The following is a 27,077-nucleotide window of genomic DNA, read 5'->3' as shown; positions in this document are numbered from 1 at the left end:
GTGCACAAGGCATGATGACCAAGCAGGTCAGGGAAGGGAAGTAAGTACTTCTTTTCTTCTGAATTGCCAGTTTTCAGATGTGTTTTATTTTTATTTCATGCCTTCTCCCCTTTAAAAATGTACACTAAACATTTTCCTTATACACAGTATCTGACATGGTATGTTTAATGTGTGCTCACAGGTTAATTCTGCTAGCCTAAAATTATGTTACATATATTGCTATGATTTGTGTGCTTATGATTCCCTGTTTTTATTATTCTAGAATTATACCAGCTTATTAATTATGCAATTTCCCTGCTTTGAGTATGGAAAAAATAATAAAATATTGGTATTTCTTCTGTGTAGTTAAATACTCACACACTAATTTATACCAGGTGCTTAACAAGCCCATGTATACAGTCTACTTACAAATATATAATATATCCTGTGATTTATTAAGCAAAAATATTTTCCCTTTAATGTGCTGTGACTGCATTATAGTCAACCAGTTATATCTTCCTAATAGGCTAAGGGCTCACTCGACTTGCAGTGCAGATTTCAGAGCTCAGGAAGTGCCTAGAGCTTTCTCCTGGGGCAAGGATAGGCAGTAGATCTGCTTGCAAAAGGTGTGCCAAGGTGAATTATAGAACCATAGAAAAATAGAATCATTTAAATTGGAAAGACCTCTAAGATCATTGAGTCAGAAGTTAGCTCTGCCAAGTCATCACTAAACCATATCCCCAAGTGCCACACCTACATGTCTTTTAAATCCCTCCAGGGATGGTGGCTCCACCACTCCCCTGGACATCCTGTTCCAATGCTAGACAGCCCTGTTGGTGAAGAAATTGTTCCTAATGTCTAATCGAAAACTCCTCTGGTACAGCTTGAGGCCATGTCCTCTGGTGTTATCGCTTGCTACGTGGGAGAAGAGACTGACCCCCACCTCACTACAAACTTCTTTTCAGGTACTTTCAGAAAGCAATAAGGTCTCCCTTGACCCTCTCTTACTCCAGACTATCTGGAGTATCCCTGCTACCCCAGTTGCTCCTGATCAGACTTGTGCTCCAGACCATTCACCAGCTCTATTGCCCTTCTCTGGACAGGCTCTAGCACCTCAGTGTCTTTCTGAGCTGTCCAGTTTTCTAAGTGGCCTGATTTTTCCAAGTTACAAGGGTATCCTGAGGGTGGATTTTTTTCAAGACAACTTACCACTATATCGATTAAATGCTCGTGGTGAAAAGGGTAAAAGGAAACTAACCCAGATTTGTTACAAGTTAAGAAAATCTTAATAAGAAGTGTAAATAATCTAAAATGCAAATGTAAAGAGAGAAAAGAAAAAAAAAAAAGAATATATAAACTTCATTTTTTGTTCCATCAAAAAGCTTTCTGTAAAATTGCAAAGTGGGTCTTATGCCCAGTCAACATGCACAGGACATGTTTTTCCAAGCTGTAAATGTTCTGAGGGCGGTTGTGCCCCCAGGCGCGGCCGTTGTGGGAGAGAGGAGAGACAGGGGGAGCCTTGCCGGCAGGTACTGCGCCTCCATGAAAGAGGAGAAGGAAGCTTCGGAGTACACAGAGGTTTGGCGTTCCAGGGCTGGGGGGGGAGGGGTTGGGTGGGGGGAGGATTAGTGTAGTGTGTCAAGCGGGCCGTGGGGGGCCGCCAACCAGCAGGAGGGAGAGCGGCACAATCCCGTATGAAATGTCGCAGGTGAGTAGGGTGCCTGAAGATATGTGGAAACACAGTGGGGGAAGGATAAGGTCAGGGTGGATAGTGGGTTCTTTTAGAATAATGGGGGTCCCCGCCAGGCTGGGGCCAATAAAAGGCACCCCCGCCTGGATGGGTACTGGGGTCAGAATGTTTGCTTTGTTTGTTCTGTCTGTCTGGTTTTGGTTCTCCTGTGGCTACTGCCCAGGTTCGGCATGTTCTGGATATACTTGCTTTGCTCTGTTACATCCTGAAACGGTGGACAGGACAAAGGGTTGTCCCTGGGTACCTCCTTCAGTTTGTTTATAGGTAGGTGATAATAAAGCAGGAAATGAAAGACTTGCCCAAAGCGTTCTCATAGGAACATAGTCTCTGTACCCCTGTGTGGTTGCAAGCTATATGGTACATGCCTCCAGTACGGTCGCCCATACCAGACAGATCAAAACCATAGGACCAGATTTAATACATTCTTGGGCAGGATGAGCTCGTTAGCCTCCTGGCAGTCATCCTAGGAGAAGGACAACTCCAATCCCAAACCCGGGCAGATGGAGCTCGCTTAGCCCTGTAAGGCCATCCATCTAAGAGAAAGTCACTCTAATCAAACCTACGTCCTGAGGACCTCACTGCCACCGTCCAAGCTCGCTCGGTCCTGGCAGATGAACCTCAGGATTAAAGGGTGGGTTCAGTTCCGCGCACACTGTGTCTCACCTAAAAAATCCATTGTGCAGGCTTGAAGGCTTGAAATGTTCTGAGACTTTGAAATTGGGAAAAAAGTTGAAATGTCTTGAAATACTTCTCTCTGGAATCAAGTAATCTGATCTGCTCTTTTTGTCTGTGTGTTGCAGGGTGCCACCAAGTAATCCCACAAGGCTGTGGTTTTACATCCAGCAGATAATTTCACACACAGTACAAATGTCACATACTTCATTCTCTGGATTAGGAAAAGCCAGCTTATGGGAAGGGAGAGAATCTGGTAGTAGGCGTCCAGCAGAAATATGCATTTTGATTGCATTTCTAATTCTGGTGCTGCCATATTAAGCAGGACAACCTTTACTTCTGACAGCACTCATAAAGAAGCACTGGAGAATAAATTCCAGTGTGGCACATTATTGACAAGAAGAACACTTGAATTTAAGACTAAGACATGCAGGTGACACACAGAACGTTGTCTCCTCTGCACAGTTCTCAATCACATTCCACCAGGAAAGACAGACCAAATTCCTGACCAACCTGTCCAGGGGAGAATGCTGTGGATGGGACACAAAGTGCTGCATCTGCTCTCACTGCTCAGGTGAGCAACCTGCACACACCTCTCCCTCCTTATTCTCTTCTACAAGTGGAATATTGTATGTTGGAGGACCATTTGGCCACCCAAGTGTCTTGGGTGGGATAATGTAGGTGTCTAGGACCACCACTAAATGAATAACCCACCAAACACTCGATTCTGCAGATGGCTTTCTGATGGGTACATGCTGGCTGCACTCACTGTACTCCCAAGGGACCAGAGACAAGGAAAGATGAGCAGAAACCCAAAATGAGGCACTGAATCCCAAAGCTCAGGAGGCTTCTGCTCAACCTGGCTGCCTTCAGCAGCAAAAACTCCCCTTTTCATATCTCTGAGAACACTGTGTGGGGTTGTGAAGAAATGGTTCTGGATCTTTGCCTCAATGACTGCACCATAACATTAGGCTTTTCCTAGAAAATAAGTGTTCAGGGCTGAACTCTGATTTGAGAGGGCTGTAAAGCACCCCTAGGCCTTATCAGAAGCAGGGATTTGCCCCATGTAAGCTACGATCTCCTACAGCAACATGAAGTATAGAGCTCCCATCCTCTGTGCCTGCCCCTACTCACAAGTTGATGGTGCCTGTGGTGAGAGCAGTGACAACCCAGCGCAGGTCCAGGGTTTTGAAGGGGATCAGGATCATGCTCACATTTGCTGCCAGCTCTTTGTAGCTCTCAGGATAAACAAAGTGGTGAGTGGTCTTGCTCCCAACATCTGATTCGTAGCCAGTGGTGGGGGCGCGGTTCATTCTGCAGCCAAAAAGTAAAAAGTGAGAAAGTGAAGAAACAGAAGAATTAGGTAGGTACAAACACATGTGAAAGTCATTTGCTTGAGCGGCAGGAACATGCTCCTATGGCTCTTCACACAGCCTTGACTGGGTGTTGGGGTCCTCAAGCAAGCTGGAATGATCATCACTCATATGGATAAACAGTAAATGAAAGCTCAGCTTTGGTGTGGAATTTCTTGATTGAATAGGAGTGTCTACCAAGAAGGTATATCTCTGATCATATTCCTGATTTTCCTTTGCAATCAGAAGAGAGCTGATTAAAAAAGTGGTGAGTCCAGGACATATCTCATTTCATCCTAAAGCTGCATCCTCCAGTTGGTGAGAAAAACATTGCCCTGAAGTACATCAGCTTGACTTCTTGCAGTTTCTTTCCCCCCACCTCTACAGGTGTATTTGAATGTCTAGAATCAAGGATGTTATGTGTGATGAGGAGCAGCCAATATTCCTTATGGTTGTCCCATGAAAAGACATCAAAGCCACAGTGACAAATACAGGACCTGCTGCTGACCCTTCATGTACTCAAACCTTACTTTGTGGTGTTTCCCCCAACATTGATACATTCACTCAGGGTGACTGTGCACACATGTGAGCTGCTTTAGGCAACTCTGGGGTCAGTGCATGGAGATCTGCCCAGGGCCACCAGGGCTCAGTCAAGACGTGTTTGCCAAACAGGGCTACCCCACCTTGTGTTGTGTGTATCAGGAAACAGAGAGGGAGATTTTGAACTTAGGGGGTTTTGGAACTGCAGAAATGCCTTTATGCTTGTGTTCGCTTCTGAAAGCAAATCTGGGAACACATCAGCAATTCTTTCCCCTGATGCTTTAGCCCCTTGGTGGTAGATCTGCATATTTCTGTGGTGCACCAAAGTGCACATCAAAGATCCCCAAAGCAACTTGCACAAATCCATGGTGCTGTGAAACACCATGGAGAAACCCTTCATCTGTCTCTGAGCACAATGGGGTTTTCTGTAGTGACATTAGCTCATTCCTGGCAGAAGTACAAGGAGGACAAGGAAGGATGTAGCTGATGAGGTGATGAGGAGCATCGTACGTTGCCAGATAATATGCTGCCCTGGATGCTGCTAACAGGGGAGGCAAAATCTGCTTATCAAGTCTATGCCAGGTTGTGTTATTGCAGTGCTCTCCCACGTGAATTACTTAAGTTTCTTTTAACTCCCTATGAGGGAGTTATTAGCGTAGGCAGAATAGCCTGCCAGCCTACATGGATTTCTTATTGAGTTCCCTGTTATTGGGTTCCCTGCCAGTGACCCTTATCAGTGTAAAAATACCAGTAAAGCTTGAGACTTTCTATGTTTTATCTTGAGATTAGTCAGTTGAAGGTATAAAATATGGAGGTTTGTTTCTATCAAGATGATGACAATGGCAACATCTTAGTTATCTTGCAACCTTCCAACCTGCCCTCAGATCTGTGTACCTTTCCTATCATCCGTGGTGGGGTTGGTTGTGCCACATGGCAGAAGGTAGTGTTCACACACAGTCTCAGCAGGAAGGACTGAGCAGGAATTTCCCTTCTGTCATGAAAGTAGATAGTTACGCAAATAAAAGTGAGCTGGTACACGCTGTAAGGAAAGGTGTCTCCTCAGACTCTCTGGCTCTTCCTTACACTCGGCTGTATTGCCAGAGCACGTGGAAGTGAGTATCAGGTCACCAGAGATTTTGTGTTTGACGCACAGAGGGATCACCCTCTCTGCACAAATTCCCATGGTGAATCCTAAAACCTTGTACAATCCTTTCAGATCTGGCTTAAGATTGCTGAAATATAAATCGGAGACTGGAAGGTTCAATTTCAAGTCACAGAGAGTTCTGCCCTTGCCAGGGATGCATGGCTGTGGGATGGGCAAGTCCTCAGAGCAGAAACATGCACCTGAGTGTGTTACTCTTTAGTTATCACTTTAAGTCAAGCAAAGCCTTTTCTGTATCAATCTGGAAACATAGGCCAGGCAATATAAGAAAGTCCACGCAGGAATGAGACGGTCTCCATAGGGATGGACACAGAGTTTGGCATAAATGCACCACAGCTTCCCACATTTGCAGCTGCCCCACATTTGCAACCTGTAGGACTAGTGTTGAGGGCTCTACCTTTCCCTTTGTGGATCTCAAGACCAGGCTGGCTGCCTCTGCCTTTGGGGAGGTACTTTTGGCAGGGAGCAAGATACACAGCTAAAAGAAGCAACTCCTGAAGTGATTTGTTGTGGACATTTAGATGTCGTCTGAAGACTCTATGGTATGTCTGAGTCACATTGGAAGCCAAGATGGCTTAACAATTCAAATAGTGCTTATCTTTTGTTGATTTACTCTTGGTTTCAGTGCACAACTTCCTACTGAGTGTTTTGTTGTTTCTGAGAGTGTAATCCTACTTGTGGTATTTTCAATCCCTCCCTTCCTGCCCTTTATTTCTCCCCAAATTGTACTGTACTGGTAGGTGTGGTGTGAAAGGCAGACAATATGTTGGAGATTAACTTAGTCAGTCCAGGAATCTTGGCTGTCATCTGGATGATTAGCTCTGCTTACCTAGTTCCTGCTTGCATCTCAGTGGGACAAAGTAGCCAACTTCATTGCCTCAAAAGGGAAAGGAGATGTGATCCTTTAAAAAGTACCTGCAGCCAGACAGCTGCCTCCTGTCCACTCAAAAGTGATTTTGGCTTCCCCACCCCATTGCTTGAGAATGAACCAGTGCAAGAAAGTAAAATCTGATATAGTCAGTTAAATGTCTAAAAGATCATTTGTGAGTAATAGCTGCAGAAGTAGTTTTTATTCAAAACTGACAATTTCTTTTTCATCTCTGATTTTTAACATGGATGATTATGGATCATGTGGAACAAGCTACAGTATCAACAGCTATTAACACTTTTTTTTCCAAGCTAAAACATGGGGTCATATCTCCAACACACATAATTTATATTCCTGGAACTTAGATTTGACTTAGCACCAGATTTCACTAGATAGCCCCTGAAGTCTTGTTTGCTCACTTGTCACCCAAAATACCGGTGAATTTTAGACAAAAAAGGGATCTGGAGCTGAGGTGGTTTTTACTTACCTGAGCACAAAGTCATGGGAATCAATATCTCGGCCATACTGCGACTGCCGGAGGTTCCCAGAGTTGCCCACGACAGCACATCGTCTGCACGTGTAAGTACCTCTCTCCTGCAGGGGATCCCCGTCCCCGGGAATGACCCCAAACAATTCTGTGAGAGTAGTGTTCAAATTCCTCGGAGCTTTCTCTGCTTGCAGTTTCTGTTAGGGAGAAAAATCATTTCAGGTTATCAATACAGAAAGCTTTTCTGTGAGCTAGACATAGCTTCAAATGTCTCCTCAAAGATCATTCTTGGGTCCACCTGAAGACACTGCTTTCTGTAGTGTCTTCACTAGACTTGAGGTTGGGAGCCAAAGTGTGAAAAAAATAAAGTAAAAACCATTTCCCATTAACTTTTTAAACTTGACTCCCCTTTTCTCCTCCATCTCCTCAGATTCCCACACATCCTCAGACTGTCTAGCCATGAAGGAACAGATCACACATTCTCCCCAAGGCTGGCCTTAGCAGAATAAATGTTCCTCTGGTCACTGTAAGCCTACACTCACCCTGGACCAGGTATCTTCTGGTAGGACTTGTATAATGTCTTTCAGTTCTTCTAAAAAGGACAGAAAAGTCTCAGGGAACCTGAGGGAACACAGAAATGGCTTATATCCCTTCCACATATTTTGGCATATGCTAGAAGTGGGAGAGGGAGATGGGAAGTGAAGTGTGGAGGAACCAGCTGCTTGTGCAATAGAAAATTATAGTAGAGTTAGCCCTGAGGGCTGGAGATGCAAAATCATCTAAAAAAAATCTCCAGGATGAGGAAAACCACCCGGACCTTGGTCATTGTGTCTGTTGCCATGGAGGGAAACTGTTTTGTAGCAGCTCTATGGTGCATGGTGGAAACAATGGCTGGATTGGGAAGGTACAGGCAAGGTGCAGGGTGGGTGATGGTCAGACACTCCCTTTCCGGGGCTCAGCTCTCTGAGGTCTACTAAAAAGTTTGGGAGTGCTGGCAGGTTCACAGACACCATTGCCCTCCCTCGTGGTGTTACTTGCTTGCAAGCTCACAAAGGGAGAATGGCTCCAGCACAAAATGGGCCAAAAAGGCTCTGTCTTGCTCTGCCAGCCCAGGGTGAGGAGAGACAGGGAGGAAGAGAAGAGAAACACCTTTTCCCACAACTCCCAGGAATGGCCTGGGGGAATTTGGCTTTAGTTTCCAATGCGTTTCCCTTGGTTGCACCAGGAACTGTTAATTTGTCCTTGTATCTCCCTCTCTCACACAAAAAGATGTAGTACTGTAATTTTTGTTTAAATTCCATGCTGCCTCCTTGCAGAACGTTATTTGCACTGAAATGAACAACAGGTCTGTGGAGTTCAGAGCTACAAGATGATGTTAAGAACTCGAAACAAAGAAGACAAAGACATTTTGCATACATAGACTTAATCTTCTGACTAATCCTTCCTAGTCTATATACTTGCATATGGACTGCAGAAGGTGATTAGGATGCAAGGTAATTAGGATGTCCAAACAAATACTACATTAATGACCACATATGTCACTGTTCAGTGGATGGCTCAATTATTTAAGTGAAAAAGGTTGTCTTCCAAATTCCTGTGTGATAATAAAAACACATGGCCACATATCGAAACCCTTGTGTATTCTTTGTGAATCCAATCTAACCCGATATTACTCTGAATATGTGAAAAACAATGTTAGGAAGTGTGTAGCCTTCAAAATAATTGGAGATTTCATAGATGTCACAGAGTGTAGTAGCAGGTGTATAATGAAGTAAAATCTGACCTTTTTTAAAAAAGGAACTTGTTTTGAGTTATTTGAATACACATTTGCACACACCCATGTATACTCTCTCTCTGTAAAGGTGAGCTGATTTTAACTGTATTTAAGAAATGAAAGGCAAAACCACCGAAATCTTATTCTTGAACTGATTTTACCTGAGAAAATTCAGATGTGGAAGGTAATTTTGAGAAAATTCTAAAATTCTACCTGGGCTCCCTTTTTAGGTTAAATTGCCTTTTCATCCAGAATGACAGAATCATAAAAGGAAAGGACCTGGAGTATTGATGCATTTTTGATGCATTAAAATGGTAAAAAACATCCTGGATAGGCACCTGTATTTGCACAACACAGGTATCTGCCTTTCTGTCATGCTGCTGTCAGTGTAGAGAGAGTAACTACTGCAAACAAGTTGAAACATGGGCACCAACATAAGCCTGAAAGCAGGATACCATCATCCTACAATCCCTCAGTTGTGCACAACTCCAACAGGAAAGACTATTATTAATGTTAGAAATCCTCTCAGTGACCTCAAGTAGGATGATGACCTTACTGCACTGTGTGCTGGACATTCATACAATGAGACATTTGTCCTTAACTCATTTCAAGTCCTCTGCTTAAATTTCCTCAATGATCATCTGATTGAACTTTACTTTTCAGGTCTGATCTTCAATTAACACTAGTCAGTCTTTGATTTTTCAACAAAACAGAGAAGAGTAGGGAACAAAGGTGGTTAACTCCAAAGCATATCTAACTTCTAAAAGTTCAGATCTAATGCACAGCCAATGCCTTATTGCACAATGTTTGCTTGGCTTATTGAAAAAGACCATTTTAATAGCATTAAAATTACAAGCCGATTATAGTTCACTTTCCCACACCAAACTTTTGTCCTATTTTTTTTGAGTAATGTAATTTTATTTTTTTTTAACAAAGTCTGGCCTTTCCCATAAATCAACAGAAGCATTGGGTGAAAGTTTGTCCACTCTGTGCAAGGCAGAGCCATAGCAGTGCCATGTGGCATTGCTGGGACAACATCCTCTCTCCAAGTTCTGTAGTTGTGTGACAGGGATATGCATATGGATATAGCTGCTAGAAGTGGCCTTATATACACTGAAATACCTGATCCCTGTGTCCTGAGTGAAGTGACTGCTTTTCTCAGAAGTCTGTGCAAGTAATACCTGTGTCTAAAGAAGCAGTTTAACCTCTTGCCCAAGATCACAAAGCATCTTAATCCACCTTCTGTCCATATATAAAATATTAATGGATCACTTAACTCTCCAGCTTCCCTTCATAAAATATTTGTCTGGCACTTGAGAATTAACTCTTCACCTAAATTGTTAAAAATCGTAATCGGGAGTTCCGATTGAGAAGTTTCCTAATCATCTTCACAGGGAAGATGTTATCTAAGCTGTTATCCAGCCTTAAAAACTCTGCATTTCACATACAGAAATTTACTAGTTGGATTTACATCTTCTTATTTTAAAAAAATCAAGCAAGAAAAAAAAAAAAGGAAAGCAAGAAAAAGAACCCTCCAAGTTTATGCTCTTTCTTTCTTTAGCCATGAATGGCTTTCCAAGGAAGTGTTTGTTCCTTCTTTCATCACTATGCATGCACCTTCATTAAGGATAAGGGATTTGCTGCTTTTATAAACTGCTCAGAAGGTTTTACTGAGCTCTCTGGTATGATCACATCGACAGCTACTGCAAGAAGCAATACCCAAAAACTTGGCTAAGGGGTTGTAAAGGGAGAGTGTAAATTCAGCCAAGGCTTCTCAGAGCTAATAGCTTGGAGTGGTGATGATACAGCTACAGCCATTGAACCATAGAATACTAGAATGGGTTGAGTTGGAAGGGACCTTAGAGATCATCTGATTACAACCCCCCTGCCATGGGCAGACACAGGTCCCACTAGATCAGCTTGCCCCAAGCCCCATCCAACCTGGCCTTGAACACTACCAGGGATGGGGCATCCACTTCTCTGAGTAACCTGGGCCAGTGCCTCACCACACTCAAAGGAAAGAATTTCTTCCTAATAACCAATCTTAAAACTATCCTCTTCCAGGTTAAAGCCATTACCCCTTGTCCTACCACTACATGCGCTTGTGAAAAGTCCCTCTCCAGCTCTCTTGTAGCCCCCTTTAGGTATTGAAAGGCTGCAATAAGATCTCTCTGGAGCCTTTTCTTTTCCAAGTTCAACAACCCCAACACTCTCAGTCTGTCTTTATAGGAAAGGTATTCCAGCCTCTGATTATCTTCCCAACCTCCTCTGGACTTGGCCTAAGAGATCCACATCCTTCTTATGTTGGGGCCTCAAAGGAGTCAGGAGAACCTCAAAGGAATGCTGTCCTGGTGCCTGTGCACCCTGCACAAATGGTCAAGTTTGGCAGTGTATTAAACACAACTTCAAAAACCCAAATTATTAGCAGGTTGAATAGATTAACTTGTAATCTTTGGTGTGATGTGGATGCAGGTAGAACACATATGAAGGCAGATGGGTATAGGTGTGGGTCTGGCAGCAGCCAGTACTGATGAGGCATCACTGCCAGCACACAGCCAGGCAGCTGGGGGAAGTTGGTGTAGCAGTACTGGGGTTTGTGGTTTTTCTAAATTTTTGAACTGTTTTTAAAAGTTTAAGAGGGAATAAAGCCCCATGAGAACCTCTTTTGCACAGCTACTAATTGCCTTGCTGCAGCAGTTTGGAGGCACTACAGTCATGCAACACTATAAGACATTATACATTATATGAAGATTAATCATAGCAACTCTGGTGGGGCAAACCCAGGTAATCTCCATTTTGCAGACTGAAGGGGAGGTTAAAAGGAAACCATCGATTCTTAAAATTCCCCCTTGATTTGGAAAATATGGCATTATTATTGTCCTGTAATTCCTATGCATCAAAGAGTTGGAAGGGGAAGAATATAGACGCCTTCATGAGTCTGGTCTTTGTTTAATGATTTGTGTCATCAAAAAATTTACACTCTCACATATGAATGCATATGTGCATATATTATGTAAATAGCACACAATAATATGCATATGCCAAATTGTGTGATTTCTGACTGCCATGGCTGATATGAGTCATCTCTATGCCACTTTTGTGTCAAGACAATGCCTGTGCAAGCTCTGTGTGCCCTTGTTTCTGGCTTCAGGGTGTTTGCAGCTCAGGACAGTGCATCACAGTGCTTAGAGAGACCTGCGAGCTTGGACCACCTTCACATCCATCTGTCTTCACCATAGGAGGAGCAGCTCCAGCCCAGCAGGACTCATGCTGTGGCTGCCACTGGGGGTAAGAGGTAGTCCAAGGTCAGGTTCTTCCAGTGTGCCCAAATCTTATTTAAATGTCATGCTTCCAACCAAGCAGTGCAACAGCAGGAGGGACTGGCACGTGGCAGGTACTGGGAGCAGAGCCTGGGACCTGGTCTGGATTCGGTACCACTTTCTGCAGAGGTCTGGTAGCTACACGCTTCCTTCTTTGCGCTGAACCCTTCAAAGTGTCACCGAGAGCGTCCCAGTTTTAAAGAAAACTTCTGGTGATCAAAGCACTTGGGCACATTTTCTACAAAGAGCATTCAAAATGCATGACTCAGGTGCCAAGAAGCTCTGCCGTTGTCTTAAAAATAAGTGCAGCTTCCACAGCTTCCCCAGGGCACGTGTTGGGGATGTCCTTTTGTTCACTAGCTGATTAGCAAATTTTTAAGCCATATATTACATTTTTTCCTACAAACATAATGATTTAAAACTAATATTTTCTTTTAGATACACCAATAACATGGCCTCAAGAGCTGAGCTATCTTCCAAAAAAAAAAAGAAAGCAAAACTCTCAAATATCATAAGACTCAAGATAAAAATTGCTATAACACAATAGTTTATGAACAATGTGCTACAGATAAGATTGCCAGGAAACTCTGAGCCTGAATTTACTTATCACACCTTTAATCCATCAACCTCAACACGTTTATTTTGAATTTAGAACAGCATGTTCTGATCTCATATTTTTAATACTTTATGACCACTAAGAACAATGCATCCACCCCTGAAAACAAAACAAGAAAACTATAAATAAATGCTGTGCTGTGTTACAGCACGTAATTCTTGATATGTTTCCTTATATAGGGGTTACTAAGTTTAGTGAGAACATCCACAGCATTTGTGTCATAGTAAAACAATGGAAAACTTGCAGGTGGACCAGCTCAGGGAGGTGGGAAAGAAAATATAAACAGAAAGGAATGTATCACGTAACAGCAGGTGCCACCTTCCAAAACACTGAGACTCTCACAGTCCCTGAGAATGAGGTGAGGGAAAGTAAAGAAGAGAGAGAGGAGGTGAGAGACAGGAAGGGAGGGAAGGAAGCGAAGGGAAGGAAAGAAGGAAGTAAGGAAGTAAGGAAGGAAGTTCTAACAAAATGGTTACAGCCTGGAGTGTTATTAAGGCCCAGATCCTTCCCCAGAGAAGAGGACTTGAATTCAACTTTAAGTCACAAAGAGCACAGAGCAGGTGCAGGGGTGTATCCAGGAGGAGAATTTTGGCCATTGCTACCAGACAAAAGTAATGAAGACAGAGTTTATCAGCTGTGTAGATTTAAGCAAATGAAAAGCAATGAGCAGTCCTGACAACATCCCCCTTGTTTCCGTGAACACAGAAACAGCCAGGTACGTTTTCAGGTGCTTCTCCAGAGCAGCCCCGCCTCGTGCAGCAGGATGGTGGCACTGACCTTCTCTTCCCTGCTCCTTCTCACCTTCATAGATGGTAGCACTAAATCCAGTATGGACAAACAACTTTATTCAGAGCAGGCAGGAATATTTCCTTCCAAAAGGCTGCATTCCACCAAGATTAAAGAGTTTAAACCATATATTCTCCAAATAAACCATGAAGCAGCCTGGTAGACATGTAAGCAAGTGAAACCATCCCATTCTTCAGCCCCAAATGCCACTTTGTCTCCAATATTGGCCATTAGTCTCTGAAATCAGTCCTAACTTTCCTAGCAGTGGAGGGATACTAATGCTGCAGGACCATTTGGATGGATAACATTCACATGTACAGCAACAGAGCTAAAGGGGGTGGGAGGCCAGACTGAGCTTGGTAGACGGGCAGCTCTCCAGCAAGAGCTCTGACTGCATTTAGTCCAAACACAACCCATGACAGGAAAGTCACAGCCATGTAATTAATAACTCCAGTGAAGTCACCGTCACCTCAGAGTCTCAGTTACAGCACAAAGAAACCACCACACTGTCTGAAGGCAGTTCCTGAGAGCGAACACAGTCATTTCTCCCCTGAATAGAAATTTGAGCAATCTCAGGTCTCCTCATGCCTCATCTTTATGTACAAATATAGTAAAAAGTGACAAATTACTGAGTTGGTAAAGCCAACAAGAGTAAAGCATGGCCATGAGCAATGTTTTCTTAAAGACTGGCTGAAATCTCAGAATCACTTTGAAGATGAACCTAAAAATGAACAGTGAAAAGGGAGTGCCATCAGGATGCACCTGGGAGTTATTTACCGCAAAAATGACACTGACTGTATTGAAAAAGCTTAACCAAAACAACATGTACATTAGAAATCAGTAGCAATGAGGAGGTGAGGCCACATTGTGTCTGGGTTTACCCAAGACCATCTTTCAAAGGAGTCAGGGTACTTTCTCCATTTATCATGGGTTAGGGCAAAGATTTCCAGTAAGTTACTGACTTCCAATACACAATGCAGTTTTGGGGGACACCAAAAAATTTCAAACATCATGGTGGAAGATACAAAATGTCTAGAAATATTAAAAGATTTATTTTTACCATCTGAAAAAAAAGAATGCTTTGATTTTGCATTCTGAAGTGGTATATTTCTTTTGAACTTGATCTGAATTAAAAAAAAAGAAAGAAAGAAAACACTAAAATAGGGTTAGACAGCTCTGAAAACTAATGAACAGCTTTGATTTGGAGCAGAGGAGGGAAGACTTTTGACTGTTCTGAAAGTCACTGTTTTTTTCATTTTGCTGAAAAAGAAACAGACCTCCCCTGAAAGCATCTGTTTAAGGTTAAGCTGAATTTTTAATGCACTGGTGAGGCCACATCTCGACTACTGTGTCGAGTTCCGGGCCCCTCACTTCAAGAAGGGCACTGAGGCTCTGGAGTGAGTCCAAAGATGGGCAATGAAGCTGCTGAAGGGTCTGGAGCACAAGTCCAATGAGGAGCGACTGAGAGGACTGTGGTTGTTTAGCCTGAAGAAGAAGAGGCTCAGGGGTGACCTTAGCATTCTTTACAACTGCCTGAAAGGAGGTTGTAGCCAGGTGGGGGTTGGTCTCTTCTCCCAGGCAACTAGGGTCAGGATAAGAGGACATAGTCTAAAACTGCACTGGGGAGGCTTAGGTTGGACATTAGGAGGACTTTCTTCACAGAAAGGGTGATTAGATATTGGAATGGGCTACTTAGGGAGGTGATGGAGTCACTGTCCTTGGAGGTGTTTAAGGAAAGCCTGGACAAGGCATCAGTGCCATGGTGTAATTGACAAGGTGGTGTTCTGTCATAGGTTGGACTCAATTATCTCAAAGGTCTTTTCCAACCTAATTGATTCTGTGATTCTGTGAATTCAGATAATGTCTTTTTTTTTTCTCTCAGTTTCACTACAAGAAGGAGAATCACAAATTTAGTATGCTGAGTGTCCCAAGCTTTTTCTTCCTTTTTTTTTTTTTGTTTTAAGAGAGAATGTATTTAAACCTCTTGTTTAAATCAGTGAGTTCTCAATGCAGAATGCAGTGTGGCTTTACTTGGGATGCTGTGCAAGTGATCTACTAAGCTCAATTTGGGGTATGCCCCTTCCTCTGAAAACTGCCAGTTGTTAGCTCAGTTCAGCTCCCTGATGAAATCTCAAGCCAGGGCAAGGGGAACTTGGACCTGAGCTTGCCATGTTCCCTTCTCACAACTTCAGCAGAGCCCAGCTAGGAAACCCCCACAATGGGGACCACAAGGAAAAGTGTCTGGAGGCTGCAAGAAAAAACACAAACAATGGGAAATCAGAGTCATGGCCAAGGAGCAGGTGAAAGGATACAGCACCTGGAGTACACGAGACTCATAGTAAAAGCAATGGTTTCATCATAAAACAATCATATCATTTGTACAACAATTAAAAATGTCAGAGTTCAGTGGCATTTATTTTTCACCAGTAAATGCAACAGTCAGAAGAGTGAGAAGTGATAAATCCAATACAGCCTCATTCCCACAGCACTAGACATCCCCTCCAAAACCTAAATGTCCCCACCACAATAATGGGTGCCTATCAGAAAGGCCCCCTCAAGGTGCCATAGAAGGGCTGAAAGCCCTGGATTCAATAACAAGGATTATGATTGCCACAAGACACCAAGTTGGAGGCTGTTGTGTGTTCAAAGAAAGGCACAGGGGACTATTTTTCCCTAAGAGGGGGAAAACAAGTGCAATACAACTGTGATTTCACTGGGGTCACTGCAGCCAGAACTTGTGCTTTAGCAGCTCAGCAGTGAACGCCATGAGTAGATTATTCAATCGAGGTCTTGTTTCAAGAGAATATAAAAGGGGCTTTTACTGGGCAAAACATCAGGATGCACCTTTTTCCCTTTTGTGCTTTGTGAACAAGGTATCCACTAGCTTTCATGGTACTTGGATCATGCTCCAAGGGTGGTTGTACCATCCTGCTCAAGGATACGCTGGGGCTGCTCCTTCCCATCAATCCACAGCCACCCATGTGCTTTCCAGGCCTGTTTTACATCAGCAGCCATAATGGAGAATGTTTTCATACGCATGCAATTAATCATTTTTCATTTAATCCTGCTAATTATTTACACATCTTATGCTAGGGAGAGACCCAGGAGAATTACACACTTCACAACGAGTTTGCTTTGCTACCTCAGCGGATGGCAAAAAGCCCATCTGATGCAAAAACAGCCGGCTTACGAATTCTGGTCTTTCAAAGAGAAGGGAGAAAACTGCAATATTGACACTTGCAAATTCTGGATTTACCACCTAACTCTGTCAGGGACTTTTCTAGCTTGGAGCAAGTGAACGTGCACTACAAGCCCCTCTGAGCTAAACAGCAGCACAAACACCCAACTCCTCCCACCTCTGCCTTCCTTGTCAGCTGAGACAGCAAATGCTTTTGGCAGAAACTATCTCTTATCTGCTCAGCATCACTTGAAGCCTGAAACTGTGACTGTCACTCAAACTCTGGGCTGTATCCACAAGTCCCACTTACCAGCCACCACCTGTAGCTGTCTTCTGGGATCAAGGCATTTTGTGAGGTCAAGAAAGGTTGCATAGTTGAATTAAATCTCTGATCGAACCAGAGCGAATGTCCCATCTCTGAAATGCACGTGCGACAGCTGCAAGGTCTCCTGGGGTACTTGAAGAGTTTTTGGACTTGCTCTGAAAACTGCATGACGAGATGCCTCGGATCCCAGGTGGTTGTGGTCACTTGGTGTGTGTAGTTCAGCAGAAACGATGTTACCGTGATGAGCAAAAAGGCGAATGTAAACATTTTCACATTTCTCCTCCTTACAACCATCTTTCCCACTCAGGTTCTGCCACCACTGCTGATCAAGTACAATGCAGGGTCCAGTGTAAGGCAAAAAGGAAAAGGTGCAGCAGGTACAGATCAGTTACCACCCTGGGCTTAGGTTGAACAGACTGACTCCAATACCTTCATCAGTAAGGGAAGAAGCTTCATCTTTCCCAAACAGGCTTAAAAAAGGCAAAGCTAAGTATTTCCTTTCACTTTCTCAGGGTGCTTCCAAGTTCCTTCCACCTCTCTGTGTCCTGCTGTTACCCTCTCCTGATGAGAGTTTAATGGACACAGACCCGTCTTTCTGTGTACCAGAATATTTAAAAGGGAGCAATATCAGCATTAAAATTCAGGTTTTGAACATAAGAGTAAGCCAGACATTAAAACAAGCAAATTGTAGAAAGAAGAGGGTGGTTATTCTTTTTCTTGGAAATTAGTTCTTGAGGGATTGGATCATTTGGGGATGTACATTCCATCAGAGAGACATGCTTTGATGCCCATTTAAGCCATGGAGAGCAGTTTGAGACCTAGAGACAGAAAAAAAAAGAAAGAATAATAATTTTCAGAATTTTTTTTGCATTCCTCCCAACCTATTTTCTCTGCTTTTCTCAGCCAGTCCCAAAACTTCTGATCAGCTCAGAGACCTGAACACAGCAGCAGCAGCTTCCAGCTCTGCTGTGGTATTTGCATACTGAGAAATTTCAGGGTGAAATTTCGGAAAGGGCAGAGCATCGACCTGTGGACATTGAGTCTCTTTGTACTGAATCAGCCTCCTCACTCTGCTCTGGCCTTATTTGAATTACAGTTTGTAACTATTTGAATGGCAATGACTCACCACCTTTCTTCAAGATGACCTTGATAGCCACAAGATATGCAGCAAAGTGTTCATAACTCAGAGCAGCTGAACAAAAAGCACCCGGCAAAGGAGGGAGGAACAGGATAGGGAGAAGGATGAATTGCTTCCTTTCTCTTGCTCCCCCCACCCAGCTTGATTTCTTAAAGATTGGGACTAGACCTGTGATTCAGAGAAGCCAAGCAAGAACAGCCATCATGTCCTGGGACAGAGGGGGGAAATCAAAGTATAAAATAGCCTTTGTTTCACATGGGTTATTGCTGTTTTTCCTGCCAAGGAAGGGTAGGTGATGGCAGCCTGTGATCTCAGAGAGTTCCTATGAGACCCCAAGAGAGAGGTAGAGAGGCATGAAGCTGCCTTGGGGATACAGAAGAAAGAGCTGCTCACCCTTCCCCTCTTGGTGTCCTGGGCCTAGCAGCAGTGATTTAAAGAAGATTTTAAAAGTCAAAAAATTAATTCCTTCCTCCCACAGTGCTGTTGTTTTGTGGGAAGAAAAACATGTTACTGTGTCAGAATATGTCCAATTTACGAACAAGCAAAAACCCAGAGAGAAAAGTCTCATTCACTGCTAAGCTGCAGGCTTCACACCAACAAAGAACAAAAATGCAACTTTTACCATTAAACCCCACCATTTTAACCCATTCTGTGTGCCACATTGATGCAGAATTTCCCTCCTTGCATCACTCAAATGTGATGGTTATCCAGATGTGGGGGAAGAGTAGCTGGTAGCCACAGCATCCCCAGTTTTGCTGCTGGCTCCTCTTCTGGGGATTTTAGAGGAGCTGCCCCAGGCCAAACCACTTTTCCAAAGGGTTTGACAGGGCATCTTGGAAACAGCATAGACTTGGATTTTCGAGGTGGTGTGTAAATATTTACCAAGTCCCAAAAAGCCGAATCCGAAGACCATGGTCTTGAGCCTTTGCTCCAGGTTTCTCCCTGCACGTGATGGGTGGCATGTGCCCTTCAATTAGCTGCTGATTGCCAAATGCCTCAAGATTTATTTTAAGTCTGGTCCCTCCAACTGCATTTATAGGAGCTCAAGGGCTGACGAGTGGGTCAGACTGGATAACAAAAGGCTTTATTAACCCCGTCTGCTCATGCTCCTTCCACAGTAAATCACATAGCACCAGGAAATCATCATGTGCTTGCTTTAATGTTTAAGAGGGAAGTTTTTGGACTAACCAGGAATCTTCGGAACTATTCCCAGGTAAAGTTCAGGAATTGCATCCTGAGAGGTGATGAGGATGTTGCCTATGTGACTTGGAGATTTAGAAAGGGAGCTTAGGAGAACAGCCCCCATGCACAGCCCCATCCACACCAGCTGGTCTCTGTGTCACAGAGCAGTCCCAAACACATTTGCTTTACTAGCCTGGATATAGTTGTTAGTCTAAACAAAAACACAGCCTCTATCACCTCCCAATATGCCAAATCCCAGAAGCAAATTAGTTATCCATTTATGGAGTGGATAATTCAAGAGCTGTGATGCTGGGGGGGTCAAACCCCCACTGCTGTCAGCGCTAGGCCAAGTCAATATTTGTAAACACAATTCCTGCTCTTCTCTTATATTTTTCAGAGGAGGAGGGAGGAGGATTATCCAGCCTTTCTTGGAAAAAGCCTATAAAATGGAGTATTGTTCATAAAACAGTTCTGGCCTCCAAAACAAGCACTTATTTAATCAGATTTATTTATTTAATTTCTGTAATTCAGCTAAGGTTAAAGTTATATTTACAATTTGGGAAAGAAAAAAAAAAAGAAGACCCAAACCAGTGTTTACACAGTGGACTGAAATGTTTTCAAACTTCTAATCATCCTGTCTTTTATAACATGTGATGGGAAGGTGAGAAACCAGAACTCCGAAGGTTTTTTTCCCATGTGGATATAAACACTCCATGGTCTATTTTAATTGTTGCTACTTAGTTTCCTATGAATGTTCACTTTTCCTATGGATACTTGTGATATATATACATATATATAACATATATACATATATAACAAATGTATATATATATATATATAACAAATGTATACATATATACCTCACAGAAAGGCTCCAGGAACTACATATGTGATTTAGGGCCTGAGGAAAAGGAAGACTGAAGGCAACCAGAAGTAGGACAAGAAGGTATGATCTTGAGCTCTGCCAGGGGAGGTTTAGGTTGGATATTAGGAAGAAATTCTTTACAGAGAGAGTAATCAGACATTGGAATGGGCTGCCAAGGGAGGTGGTGGATTCATCGTCCCTGGAGGTTTTTAAGATGAGACTGAATGTGGCACTTAGGGCCATGGTCTGGTAACCATGGTAGTGTTGGATCAAGGGTTGGACTTGATGATCTCAGAGGTCTTTTCCAACCCAGTTGATTCTATGATTCTATGAATGGAAAATGCTTTCTTCTTCGAGTTCACTGTGACTTGAATCAGGACTTCTTTTCCTTTCTAATAACACATGCAAGATCCAAGCCAGACATCACTACTTGTACTCTTCACAGCATCTTGCACCATATCTCTGACTGTCCCTGAATCTCCTCCTGCTCACATTTGATTCATAAGTCTTTGCAAAAGGGTTTCCAAAGGATTCATCAAGGTGTTGTGATGTGAGAAGGGTAGGGATTGCTCTGGGAAGATGCTCAGGGCTGCCAACTGCAGCTGTTCGGAATGTTCTACCTCTGGATACTATGGGTGGTAGTTAAATTAAGCCATTACAAGTAAGTAGCATGATACCAAACATGGCCCTTATCAACATACCTCGGCATGACCTCGGCATTAGCACATCTGTGAACAGGCTATTTTGGCCTCAGAGACCCAGAAAAAATTCCTGGGGACTTCAGGTACAGAGATTTAGTGCCCAGCCCTCTCCCAGCCACAGTCCCCTGAGAGATAAACAGAGTTTAATACTACATGCCTGTGGCTGTGCCTGTGGGCAGAGATCCCAGCTTAGCTCATGCAAGCAGCAGGTTAAGCTACCTTAAGTGGTTGGGTGCTTAAGGTCTTATTTCTGGTCTGGATTTTGCCTGCTACCTTTCCACTCCTCCCCCTTCCGAGGTATCCTGTTGTCCTCATGTAAGACACCTTTCTACACCCTGAGATAAATTATTTATGCTGGTAACACCCAGTGATGGGCAATGGAGGCAAAATGTGAAAGGTTACATACCAGGAAGAGTAGAGGGAGATAAGTTCAGAAGAAGAGGTAGGTTCCTCCAAGCTCTGTTGTGAGTGTAGAACTGGGTGTGTTGTGATTAAATGGTCATAAAGGAGAGCTTAATCCTTTGTCTACATTTTACAAAATATACCAGGATCAATCCATCGTTATTGTTTGCCTTCATTGTCTTCTTATGTTTTACAGAGAAGGAACAGAAAGAACTTTTTCCCCCTCAGTCTATTTTTTTTTCCCTCCAAGGTAGGTTTTATTTGCATTGAAAACTTACAGTCTGAAGAATGTCCCTGGTCCCTTGCCAATCTGGCAATTAACAAACAAAGATAAAACCACATCGGTTCAATGGACTAATATAAAACAATTCTTAACACCTTCAGGAAATATTTTTTTACAAATCCACCTACAAATGAGATGTATTCCCACTGCACTTATCAGGTTCTGTGACAAAAGCTCATCTGCACACCCACAAAGGAGCACAAAAAGAAAATAACAGGATGGGGAGCCTAAATAAAACCCTGCTCCAGCTGCTACCAGGCCCATCCCAGGAGCCATCAATCCATAAAAGCCTGCACCAGCCCAAAGGAGCCAAGGAATACAAAGGAAAGTGGGAACCTGAAATAAGGACTCAGAAGAAGGGACACCTTCCCTGGGTCCCTCCCAGGGCTGGTCCTGCACAGCCTCAGCCTCAGGTGTGAAACTCATCCAGATGAGTCAACCTTACCTTTGAGACTGAGATGTGTTGCTGCCTCGGGGCATAGGACACCTTATGGTGTGCAGGAGAAGGGCATTTGGGGATTACGCAAGATCTGTGTGGTCAGCCACACAATATTAGCACAATGGCTAATTTTTTTTATTTCTTTGAAAAGATGGGCCTTAAACAAAAATAATGTAGAAAATAATAATGAAAAAACATTGAGAAACAAATCACCACACTACTACTCATACCCCACATTGTAAATTTCCCAGTACACTGGTGTTTGACTCCTTTTTGATGCCTACTTTCCCAGAAAAGACGTGCTCTGTACCAGCACCATGTTGAGGAGATCTTTGTTAACTTGTGTTACATGTTGATGGTTCAGGATCCAGCTTTTCTGGTCTGTAACTCACATTAAGACCTTGGTGTGAAATGCACTCTCTACTTTGAGGTTGCCAGCATTTTCCAGACACAGTTTGTCAGGCAGAATAGCACAACGGTAATAGAGAGCAGCATCTCTGTACAGAGATACTGCCAGCGTTCCATTCACAGCTTGAATTGCTCAAAGGTGCCAAAGTCCTTTAGACTCAAAAATTACATATTCACCTGCCCTGTTGGAATCTGCAGTAGGACAATGTGACCTCCTGCAGCTCTCTCATGATTGATGGTGATCAGCACAGAACCCTTCTACATCCCACAGTATTTTACAGCTGGAAGCTCTATACTTCAAGGAGTAAATTCAAGGTTTGCTGCAATATGACTTCTAGAAACTGTGCTGCGCTAGAAAGGTCTCGGTGGCAGAACTGTAAGTGCCCATTTTCAGAAGTACAGCTCAGATTCCTGCCCTGTAAATCCTCCAGAGATTAATTAGTTTCTCAGCTGAGCCACTGACAGCTATATCGTTATAAACCCTTTTGGCAACACCAACAGTGTGTCTCCAAGCATCCTTTCTGCTGTTTTAGGACTTTCTTCCTGCCCACATTCCTTGTGAGTAACTACTTGAGCAACTCCTGGTCTCAAAGCCCTGGGCTGGGAGAAGATGGAAGGTTAAATCTTGCCTTACTGAACCTACAGAGGCCCAGAACAGTCTTGGAAGATATCATTCTAGGGCAACAAAAATATATCCCTGGAAAAATACACACAAATTTCCATGCCAGGTCTGGGCTTAGGCCTGGAGAGAAACAATGGAGGGGACTGTTTCACTCCAAACCACAGGCTCGTCTGCCCTACCCTGGCTCATCACTGGCTGCCTCCCACTGACTGGAGCTGGCTGACATTTAGAAAGAAACACTTCATTGGTCTGACACCTCACCAGAGACCTCTGGGCAAGAGGCTTTTGCTACGTTAGACAGAGTGTGAATTACAAGACAGCCTGGCAGCCAGTCAGAGTTAAACACAGGACAGAAGTGTGGATGATGCTGGGACCCCCCTGTGAGACCTCTGGTCCATCTCCTTCAGCTCCAGCAGATCAGTCTCACCAGGCATTGAAGGCTGCATGTGGGCTGGAGACATGAGTGGGTGCTGCCTGTGCCCCAGCACATCCTCTGCCACACCAGCCTGTCCATGGTATGACATCCACAGCTCTGGCAGGCAAAGGTGAACCCCGTCCTTCTCAGACACCAAAAGCCACCACAGGACAGAATTTTGGAAAGCACAAGCAAATCACACTAATCATATCAACAAAAGCATTCAGGAACCTTTAAGCCATGAGAAAAAGTAGCTTCAGACAAATTTGAAGGCAGGAGCTCTATTGTGCTTATTGAATTTGAAGCCAGCTATTGGCCAGTGTTTCATCTATCACAGTGAATAGAAGAAAAAAATGGAGGGGGTTTATGGAGCTTAACTGTATGGCATTTTAGGTGCCGGTGATCTGAAAAAAAATCATTACCTACTTGTGTCTTATCAATGAACAGATTTGCCGGCAGGCTCGGGCTGGCCAGGTCAATAGGGAATCTCCCTGGTACTCTAGCACAGCCTGCCCTGACTTTCTGCATAACAGGTCTGGGTGGTCAGGGCAAGCTTTTTGTGCAAGATGTGTATGAGATTAACAGAAACTTGGGTGGGGAATTTGCATTCCGGTGCCTCAAAACAAATATTTGTCTTGGCAGACTTTATCAGGCTTGTTGCTGAGTGGTCTGGAAACAAAAACTCCCTCACAGTGTTTGAAGAAATGACTGGAGGATCTGGCTCAGAAAAGGTCAGGAGTCTTTCTTTAACCTTGGATGCTGAGAGTTGCCACCTCTCACCATGGTGAAGACATTTTTTCCTCTACCACCTCCTCCTCCCTTGCATACCAAGAGTTGACTCCTGCAAAGGCTAGAGAAATCGCAGTGTTAATATCCAGGATTAATTGTGCTACAATGTCCTCCTACTCATGTGTTCAGGCCAAATGGGAAATTTTTGTTTTGAATGCTACTGGAAGTGTCCTGACAGGTTGTCTGGCTCTAAAATCTTTTTCATGAGATTAAATCAGACCAAGTACAGTGCACCTGCACTAGGGCAACTCCCTCTACCAGTAAAGACAAGAGGATGAAGGGATAGAGAACAGCCTTGAGGAGAAGTGTTTAGGCTACTGGGGGAGCAACAGGTGCTCACAGGCCAGAAAGCCAACTGTATCCTGGGCTGTGTTGAAAGCAGCATGGCCATCAGCCTGAGGGAGGTGATTCTGCCCCTCTACTCTGCTCTGCTGAGACCCCACCTGGAGTGCTGTATCCAGCTGTGGGGTCCCCAGCACAGGGAAGACATGGACCTGTTAGAGTGAGTTGAGAGGAGAGCCACAAAAATGATCAGAGGGTTGGAACACCTCGCCTATGAAGACAGGCTGAGAGAGTTGGGTTTGTTCATCCTGGAGAAGAGAAGGCTCTGGGGAGCCTCAGAGCAGGCTCCCAGTGCCCAAAGGGGGCTTATAAGAAAGATAGGGAGGGACTTTTTAGCAGAGCCTGTAGTGATAGGATGAGGAGAAATGCTTTTGGCCTGGGGGGAGCTCATCTGGGGGAGCTTGACTCCCTCCCCTTGTGTCACCAGCTATGCAAGGACAACATTCACCTCGGTATCACTTATCACTCAGAAACACATGGATGACTGGGACTATGGAGATAAACTCACGATCAATTTATTGCCAGTGGGAACTATAATGTGAATAAGCCACTGTTTATGTAATGGCCCTTTGTTACTGCATTCAGGCTTGGTATCATGCCAGCTCAAGGGAAAAAAAGCACAACTTTCTAGGTTAAGTCTAGTGTTAAGTTTTCCAGGTCATTATAGTGCCAACAGAGAACTCAGCTGCATCATACCATGAAACAACCATGAGATAAACTGGGAGAGGCCAGTGAAAAGGGTGATTAATTCAAACTTAACAGGTAGCTCCACTGCTGACCTGTTTATGGTCTATTCCTTTGGACCAACCCTCGGTTCAAACACTTTCAGGACAGAACAGGAACACTGGAATGACAGCACTGTCCAGCCAAGCAGTGAACAGTAGCACTTATGGCCAAGAGGCTGGAGTCTGCCAGGTCACACCAGGGATATGTTGAAAAACAACATCAGAAAAGTAAGCTGCTGACAGGAATTTGTTCCACAACCCCTGTCTTGCTAGAAAGTGATTTCAGGAGTCCTACCTCCTTGCACACACTATTCATGAAAAAATGGCATCTCTGCTTATCTGGTGGCACTTTATTTTCTTTTATCCACTTCCCTAGAGACATACTGATGTTTTAAATGGTAAATATGTTGCTACAAGCTCTTAACAAATACTCTTTTCCTTCCTTATCCAGTAGTTTGCAGTGCTGGACACGTTGCTGCATGAGAGCTTTTCTGTGGTGGGCCAATATCCACCAGTGGGTTGTGATGGGATTCTTTTGGCCAGCAGGCTGAGAGCCCAAAGCTGTGGCAATGAACACAACTAAGTTCATGGTGAAAATCCTAAACTAAAATTCACTCCCTCACTAAAATTGATTCACTCTGTTTCTGTGAATTACTTTACTTCAAAGAGTGCTTTGAAAACATCAAAGCAGACAACTGGACACATAAAAATTGCTGTTGAGTTTTGTTGACAAACTTTGGTGTCAGAGTCCATGGTGGACAGAGTGCCCCTGTACTCTCACATCCTTCCCTCTCACATGCCTTTAGGTGATTTGTAGACTGGGATCAAAGCTCAGTTACCCTTTGCTTGGGAAAAAAAAGTTATCAAAGGGATTTCCAGACACCTATATGTGATTGCACCTAGAGGAATTTTTAAGTGGTTCATGATAGGACAAGTGTACAATTGGAGCTGGTAAGGAGTTTCTCAAGCACAATTTATTTTTATTCCTATCTTGTTTCAAATCAGTTTGTCAAAATTGAATCTATTTTCCACTTTGATTTTCCGTTTTAAGAAACTTTCAAAAAAGGATCTTTGACACTTTAAATGAAAAAAAAAAATTAGTTTTCATTTTGCAAAAAAACTTCTTGTAGAAAATGTATAATTTATGGTAATTAAAGCAAAATATTTAGAAATTCAAAATAATAAAAACAAGTAACAAGAAGAAAAAAACCCTAAACAACAAAAAAAGTTCTATTTTCACTCCTAGTAAGAGAGAGATGAGAAAAATTATCACTTATTCTTTTTGGTTTTACCTTCATATTGGGATGACTATGGATTTTTTTTTAAAGTCTTGCTCATTCCCCAGCGACAGTAAAAATTCAAATACACAGAGACAAATTAATGATGGTAGCAGCAGTAGTAGAAATAGAGGCAAGCTAAAAGTATTGCAGAAGCGAATTCCTGTATATACATTTGTTTTAATTTCACAGGGTTACAGGTGAGGATATAGGATTATTTCAGATTGCAGAACACTGAACTAAAGGTGTGTGTAGTGGGTTGACCCTGGCTGGATGCCAGCTGCCCATGTTGGATATGGGGGACATCTTCTGGCAGCTTCTCACAGGAGTCAGCCCTGTAGCCCCACTCCATCTCCACCACCAAAACCTGACCTCTCAGATCCTGTAAAACCGCAGGTGTTTTGCTACACTGTAAATATCCAGCTAAAAAATGTTCACCAATCTATTTCTTAGTTAAAACTGTAGGGAAATGTATGTGGCTATAAATACAGTTGCTCACGACTTCAAAGAATATGTCGCAAGGAGCTCTAATTTCTGATTTAAGTGAGTGATTAATACACTGCAGGAACCCTCATGGCATTACTATTCTAAATACAGAGAAAGATTAGATGGCAATCACGATAATACTGATGGCATTGTCAATAATCCCTAAAACCTAGGAAACATTTCCATGCCCCTGT

General features: G+C 43.3%; 1 protein-coding gene across 1 annotated transcript in view; it reads right to left on the bottom strand.

Moving 5' to 3' along the window:
- The window catches only part of ST3GAL1 (ST3 beta-galactoside alpha-2,3-sialyltransferase 1), a 79,278-nt gene that overhangs the window by 9,317 nt on the left and 42,884 nt on the right, over nucleotides 1-27,077 (bottom strand). The window contains exons 2-4 of the mRNA XM_027645738.1: nucleotides 16,795-17,627; nucleotides 6,811-7,007; nucleotides 3,536-3,715 (exon numbers count right to left, since the gene is read on the bottom strand). Of these exons, the coding sequence (XP_027501539.1) occupies nucleotides 3,536-3,715; nucleotides 6,811-7,007; nucleotides 16,795-17,103 (686 nt within the window). The 5' untranslated portion in view covers nucleotides 17,104-17,627. The remainder of the gene's footprint in view (nucleotides 1-3,535; nucleotides 3,716-6,810; nucleotides 7,008-16,794; nucleotides 17,628-27,077) is intronic.

Source organism: Corapipo altera, unplaced genomic scaffold (assembly GCF_003945725.1).
Source record: "Corapipo altera isolate COAL_440 unplaced genomic scaffold, ASM394572v1 51, whole genome shotgun sequence".
Taxonomy (NCBI): Eukaryota; Metazoa; Chordata; class Aves; order Passeriformes; family Pipridae; genus Corapipo; species Corapipo altera.
The sequence above is the reverse complement of the archived record's forward strand: the minus strand, read 5'-3'. Positions and strand labels throughout refer to the sequence as shown.